This window comes from Nestor notabilis, unplaced genomic scaffold (genome assembly GCF_000696875.1).
Source record: "Nestor notabilis isolate BGI_N333 unplaced genomic scaffold, ASM69687v1 scaffold18567, whole genome shotgun sequence".
Lineage (NCBI taxonomy): Eukaryota > Metazoa > Chordata > Aves > Psittaciformes > Psittacidae > Nestor > Nestor notabilis.
In genome coordinates, this window is record NW_009936254.1 from 1978 (window position 1) to 9077 (window position 7100).

A 7100-nucleotide genomic window follows, 5' to 3' on the forward strand; every position below is an offset into this window, starting at 1 on the left:
GGGGGAGGAAGCTTTAAGAATTATGTTTTGAACTCAAAATTTACACATTTACCTTTGCATTACATACTCCAGGGTTTTTTGATTAGTTTTTTGGTTGGGCTTGGGGGTAGGTTGGTTAGGGTTTGTTGTTGTTTTTTTTTCCCCCACCCAAAATTTAAGATATCGCTGTCCTAATTCTTTAGTTGCTAACCAAAACCAACAAATTATCTTATATTCTCCAAGTAAAAGCTGCCAGTAAGGTTTTCACAAAGAACTACCTTGAGGTGTTCTCAGATAGAGATAACTATGAAAACATACCAGCCAGTAAATGGATTATAGTAGATTTTTTCTCCATCCAGAGTGATGACCTCCCGCCACAAGAAATGCAGTGCATTTTCTAAGGAGAAAGAGTTCATGTTACTATTATGAGGTTTCTCTGCAGCACACTGCTTAGTATTGCTCAGCCTTATTGTGATGCTTCCAGACAAAAAGCAGACGTCTAACTTCGAAGTGCTTAATGACCAACAAGATACATCAACTGCTGTTCAGCAGAGTTTAGTTTATCATTTAGTGTACAACCCAATCAACAGCTTTTATAAAATTAATAATGGAACCATTAGCAAAGCTTCTAATCAAACAGCAAGGAAACATTACTGCAGACAATACAATGCCATTTTCCTTAACTATGCAAGTTTTCCAGACCCATATACTTGCCACTGCTTGGAGTGCTTCTGAGGTTCTCTCGGTGAAGCATCCAGTTCACAGCCTCACTTTGGTATGGCCTTAGAATAGGAATTAATGCAGGATGCTGCACATCCTCTCGCAGTAACTGGATATCCTGCTGATGGGTGTGCCTTACAAAGTCATAAAGCTCTTCAATATTTTGTCGCTCTAGTTCCACATCAGATTCTTCTTCATCTTCCTCCAGCTCATCTGCATAAACCAAATAATTCAAGACAAGCATCATCAGTCAACTTTGGTCAACATTTCAGAAATTTTGCTGCAACATATTCAGTTAACACATGAAAGTGAGCAAAGCAAAACATCATTTAAACATTTGTCATGACTGTACCTGTATCAGCTAGCAGCATCAGGAAACAATGAGCACTACTTTCCTGACAGTTAAGATTAACATGCTATGGTGATCACAGAGGTATACATGAACACCAGAGTTCCTCCTTTAGCATTTAGGGGTAGAATGGCCATACCTTATTTATTTGATAAAGACCTTCCACTGAACATTTCCAACTAATACAGAACCACAAATAACTCACATTTCAGATTTAAATGTTAACATGGGTCAACAATCTCAGAGAAAAGGGGAAAATGCAGCAGGTTGGCAGAGATTTGTACATTTTTTCATGAAATAAAGCGTTTCTTCATAAAATAACATGCTAAAATCAAAACAAAATAGGAGATTCTCTTCAGTGAGCTTTCATGTTAATTTTAAGTTATTCATCTGGTTAAGAAAATTGTAACAGTAGGACAACACAAAATTCTCACCACTTGCATCATTGCAAAACTTCAGACAAGGCATACTTTAGAAATTAAAATCTCACCTCAAGAGAAGTATGTACCCTCTAGGACAGATGGCCTACCCTTCTTTTCTACCCTCTAGGAAAGAAGGCCTCGTACTTATATGGTTTTTCACATAATTTGGATATATGGGCATACACAGAACTTAGGCACTGTAGAACAAAAATTAATGAAAAATTCAAGGGTCAGCATTTTAAGAAACTGACATAAGATGAGGGAACAACAGACTTAGAGGACATATTTTGACAGTGGTTTAGGTCTCAAATCAAAAAACATCAGTATCAATAAAACAGCTGTACACCTCTACAGTTCAAAGAAAGGTACTGACCCTAGCCGATACTGGAGGTAAAGCCACCTTGTAGAGTTTTTCTCAACAAAATTTAGAAGCAAGTAAAGTCCAGCATTTTCAGCAAAATGTGACCTCAAAGTATATTTAAAAGTATAATCTACTGATTAAAAGAAAAAACAGCTAGTGGTAGGCACAATTAAATCAAAATATAATTATGATGCCTCATGCTAACAAAGAAGAGATGCACCTGATAGAAACACCAGAGAGCTTAATCTTAAAGGCCCCTTAAAAAAAAGGGCCTGCTATTAGAACTCCTCAGGGAAAGCAAAAGCTTTCCTTCATTCAAATGAATGGTGGAGAATGGCTTCCAGAACAGACAGCAGGAACCCTACTACATATGGCAGTCATCAGTGCCCTCCCCTAATCCTTTTAAGTCAATGGAACAAATCCAGTGCTTGACAAAGGAAAAGAATTCTGAAAGACAAGAAGTTTCTACAAAGTCACAAAAACTGTATACATAAAGACCTGTAAAGAAGGCAACCAGAGTGCACATGTGGACATGTGCACAATGCTTCAGACAAACAAAAAGCACCAACCAGCACATGCAGCTTTATATACTACAGAAACCATTCCAAGGTTCCACAATCCTCACTTCATGGAAAGAACAGAGTGATTGCAGAGTATAACTTTGTTCAGTGAAGTCAATATATAATAACACCTATCACCATACTTGCTAAAATAACAGTTTTCAAATCTCGTATTTCAGAGCATAACAAATTGACTTCTATATAAAGTAAGTTTATCCAGACTCTTACAGGGAAGCAAAGACTACAAAATACTTCAAAGCAAAATGTTTTTCCATACAATTAAATGTTTTTCCATACCTTTCTTGTTCTGTTCATTCTACCAAAGATTTTATTTTCCAATTAAATAGTTCCATGTACCACACAGATTTTTTTAAAGGGTTGCTAAGGAAGTTTACCTCTCTCTCAATTATGTACTAAACAATGAATACTTAATTATGCTTTCAACTAGTTAAAAATGTAATTCAATTACTTAGCTTTCATCTTAGTATTTTTTTACCTTTGAGAAACAGTACTGTACTATCTAAGAATTCAGTTTCTCTGATATGTTTCATAATCAATTCCTGCAATGACTGAACTAAAGTTCTGCTATAGCATCTGCAGTAAGATCTTTCCGTTTTACCTGTAGGGAAGTTTCGAGATTGAATATCTACATCAATGAAAATGTATAAGAATATCTACATCCATGAAAATGTAGTATTTTCCCCCTTTATTCTAGATTAATGGAAAACTTGTTGCTTCACATTTGGTAATGACAATGCCATACAAAGACCAAAAAAACCTCTTATTTGTATGAAGAATTTATTCTTCTTAAGAAAATTGATGCAAAGTGGTATATGGTACATCCTATTGCCACATACTGTATGTCATACAATAGTTCCATGACACTAGGGGAAAACAAACTCTGAAACATTTACCATTTACCAGAACAAATGGCAACTAAACCAATATTTTAGCCTTTTTTTTTTTTTTTTTAAATGCTAAAGACCATGGGTTTTTTTATATTAAGAAAGCAGCTAGCTGGATATATATGTGATCTATGCTTGTGTGTTCACTGAAGCAAGAAGCAGCAACGTGTAACACTATATAGCAGATACAGGATAGAAGCCATTATAAAACCAGCTACTTAGTAAAGCAAACAAAAGAAATCTCTGTGAATAGATTTCTCAAAAAAGCAGTTAGCTCCACAATAAATGTTCAAAACTCATGACATTTCTGAATATTCTGCATGGTGAGTTAGCCAACTGGGGAAGGCACCCACTGGACCTGTTATTTGTGAACAGAGAAGGACTCAGGGGGAATGTGATGGTTGGAGGCTGACTTGGGCATAATGATCACAAAATTATAGAGTTTTTTATTCTCAGAGAAGTAAAGAGGGGGAATCATCAGAACTCCTGCCTTTGACTTCCAGAGAACAAACTCTGGCCTGTTCAGGAGCCTGGCAGACAGAGGCCCTTAGGAGGCAGTCCTGAAAGGCGAATGAGTCCAGGACAGCTGAACCTTCTCTTGGTATATCTCAAGTCTTTTCTGAGAGTTGCATGTTTGTTCTTTGCAGCAGGTATGGATGTACAGATTCTATTCTGTTAGCTTTTCCTTTTAGCTTCTCTTTAGCAAGTTGCCTACTTTTTTTTTATACAATTCTGCCTTTTGAAATTAAGTACAACTATACAGGAGGTGCTATGCTTCTGTTGCTTCTGCAAAACCACTGAAACAAAGTATATTACAGTTAATGTTATTGAGTCAGTCTTTAACAAACATTTTGAATCCATCCTACGCTTAGGAACAAGACCAAGGCTTTGGTTTTTCAGTTTCCTAAGCCATCACACCATAAAGTGGTCACTGAGCACCCTAAAAATCCGTATCACTACTGAGTATAATGGAGAAGACATACCTTCAATTCCAAAATGATGACACAGCCCATATTTGTAAATTTGCAGTGGTGTGTTCTTAAAATTGTCATAAAGGTGCATTTTGTAGTAGCTTACATTGTAGCTGCTTTACAATATAAACTGAATAGAAATTCTGCTGCCTCAGCTGTGTGTTATGCATCAAGCTAGCAATAAAAACTTTCCAAATTTAATTCCTTTTTTTTTTTTTTTAATATTTTCCCTTACATCTAAAACTACGGGGGGAAAAAAGACAAAAATTATTCATCAATATTCAGCTGAATCACATTACCTGGAATTAAAAAGCTGTAGAACTTCTCCATGAGTTTTTGAATCAGCTGATTAGCTTTTTTGGGTCTTCCACCTCCATCACTGAGAAACTCTGGTTTACTTAGCCCAGCTTCCAGAAGGTAAATTCCAACCTGTGAAATAGTTATACAATTGATCATTGCATTAACTGTTAGACTGACAAGAATATTATAAACAGGAGAGTATGACAATAACAACGGTGCTTTGAAAATTAGCAGATGTAGACAGATATAATAAATCTACTAAAATCACCATATGGAGGATACTGTACATTGCAGCTAAAAGCTTCTATGATACCCTTGGGTAATGCATTACAACCAGTGCAACAGTACAAAGTAGTATTTTTGAAAAAAAACACTGAAAACATTTACAAAAGCATGTAGAAACTATACACTTTCAGCACATTATAAAAATACAGGGTAGCTGCCAGAATTCATTATTCATCTGCTTTTATTTTATATTTCAAGAAAAAAAAGAACTTTTAAAATGCAAAACAAATATATGAACCACACCTTTAAAGCCTGAGCCTCTCCAGGCCTTTGATAAAGTCCGATTATCTTTTTCTTTTGCAACCATCTCAAGCCTTCCAATATTTCACCACCTAAAGTTGGTTCCACTAAAATACGTTGTTCGTAAGCACCCAGGTATTCTTTTGTTTCATTACTGTACTCCTCTCCACTTCTTTCATGAATACAGACTTGCAGCTGATCATCAGAGTCTCCTCTCATCAAAGTAAAGCTCCTTTCACTGAATTCATCTGTTAGAATTTGCTCAGAAGGAAGATGAAGAGCAAATTCTCCCAGCAAAGCCTTCCAGGACCCATCCACACGGTATGGCAAGACTATAATATTCAGCTGTACTGACACAGGAGTCAAGATGGAGTAAGAGTCATCTTCATCGTTAACTGTCAAAAACTTGACAGATTTTGTGCCACTGCCTTCTTTTTGAAGAAGGTCTTCATCAGTGCTATCATCATTTATAACAATGAAGGAGGCAGAAGAAGTGCTTGGACCTGGAACATGGTCCTCATTGGTCGTTTCATCATCTAATGTTATCATCTCATTTCTCCGGTCTTCATGCATATTCCAGCAAAGCTTTTTCTTCTTCTCCTCATCTATTTTTGATGGAGGTGCACGTTTTCGACGACTGCTCATTTTGTCGTATTCTCAACAGAATTTTCAGTCTCTGGGAGATGAAATTAATTAGTCAGCAATAAGTGTTACCGAATTAAATGCACATACTGAAATTTCAGTGCAGTAGCTGCTAAACTTGCAAAAGGTTTGTACAGAGATATATGCACCAGGAAATCTAACTGTTCTAAAGAGACTTAGTTTCACAGAACCTCCTCCCCTGTCCCTCTGACATCACACAAAGCTGGACATGAAACATTTGCCTTGTACTTTGTCTTATCATTTTGCCAGACAGCTACAAAGATCAATAAGAATGCTACATTTCATAGCTGTTGCTCGGGAACTTGTGGCACAGATATAAAACAAGCAGTGGAATCCCCCAAATGCTGGGGTGCAGGAAGATGGCAAAAGAAACTCCACAAACAAAAGCGCAGGATTACAGGAGATTTGGGGATGGTTATGGGGAAAATACATACACAAAATTCTTCCTTCCTTTCATGGCCTACACTGACATGAAACTTCAAGCCAACTTGACACAGGGCTAGTCTGAAGCTGCCATTACATAAAGAATGGTTTAGAACCAAAGCTATCAAGTTCTATCCTTAGAAGGACAGAAGACCTTCCTACTAGTATGAAATACTTTATTTTCCCAGGTAACTGTGCACTCTGGGACCCAGATATAAAAACTGCTTGCAGCGGAGGCTTACTTACTCTAGTGGGCACATCAATGGGATCAATCAGCAAACTACTACTGATTTTGACTAACTGCAAAGATAGTCATGATACATGTCCAACTCCTTGACTGAACCTTGGCAGTGAACAGATTCTGTTGATAAAATACTAGAAAATAAAGTACACATGCTAAAAAATACACATGAAGAAGCAGATTATGGAATATTAGATCCATCTGAGAAACTATATATTCAAAACCACAGGCTCATACTTAAATACTCAAAAAAATAGTAACTTTTTTTTTTTATATATATTATTTTTATAAGGAGCCTGAACACAGCAATGTATGACCTCATATTACAGCACTGTCTTGGCCAGCAAGGAGTATTTGGATACTCATGTCCATTCACCTTCTGCACACAACTTCTAAAGAAATGTAGGAAAGCAAGAGGCAAATATTGTAAGCTACTAAATCTAGTATCCCACAGCCTAGTATTAAAACGGTTTGCGCTGGAACAGGGCAGAATTACAAATAACTTTTAAAGGGGCTTACAAAAAACCAAACAACAAACAAAAAAACCCCATATTATTTTTATAAGGAGCCTGAACACAGCAATGTATGACCTCATATTACAGCACTGTCTTGGCCAGCAAGGACAGGAGTATTTGGATACTCATGTCCATTCACCCTCTGCCCACAACTTCTAAAGAAATG

The 7100-nt window shown here is 36.7% G+C and overlaps 1 protein-coding gene across 1 annotated transcript in view; it reads right to left on the reverse strand.

Annotated features, from left to right (window-relative positions):
• LOC104408602 (E3 ubiquitin-protein ligase SHPRH-like) overlaps positions 1-5771 on the reverse strand; it is a gene marked incomplete at its 3' end in the record, with an annotated part of 6512 nt that extends 741 nt beyond the window's left edge. The window contains exons 1-4 of the mRNA XM_010018255.1: positions 5096-5771; positions 4567-4696; positions 700-912; positions 298-376 (exon numbers count right to left, since the gene is read on the reverse strand). Of these exons, the coding sequence (XP_010016557.1) occupies positions 298-376; positions 700-912; positions 4567-4696; positions 5096-5737 (1064 nt within the window). The remainder of the gene's footprint in view (positions 1-297; positions 377-699; positions 913-4566; positions 4697-5095) is intronic.
• Between the last annotated feature and the right edge of the window lie 1329 nt (positions 5772-7100).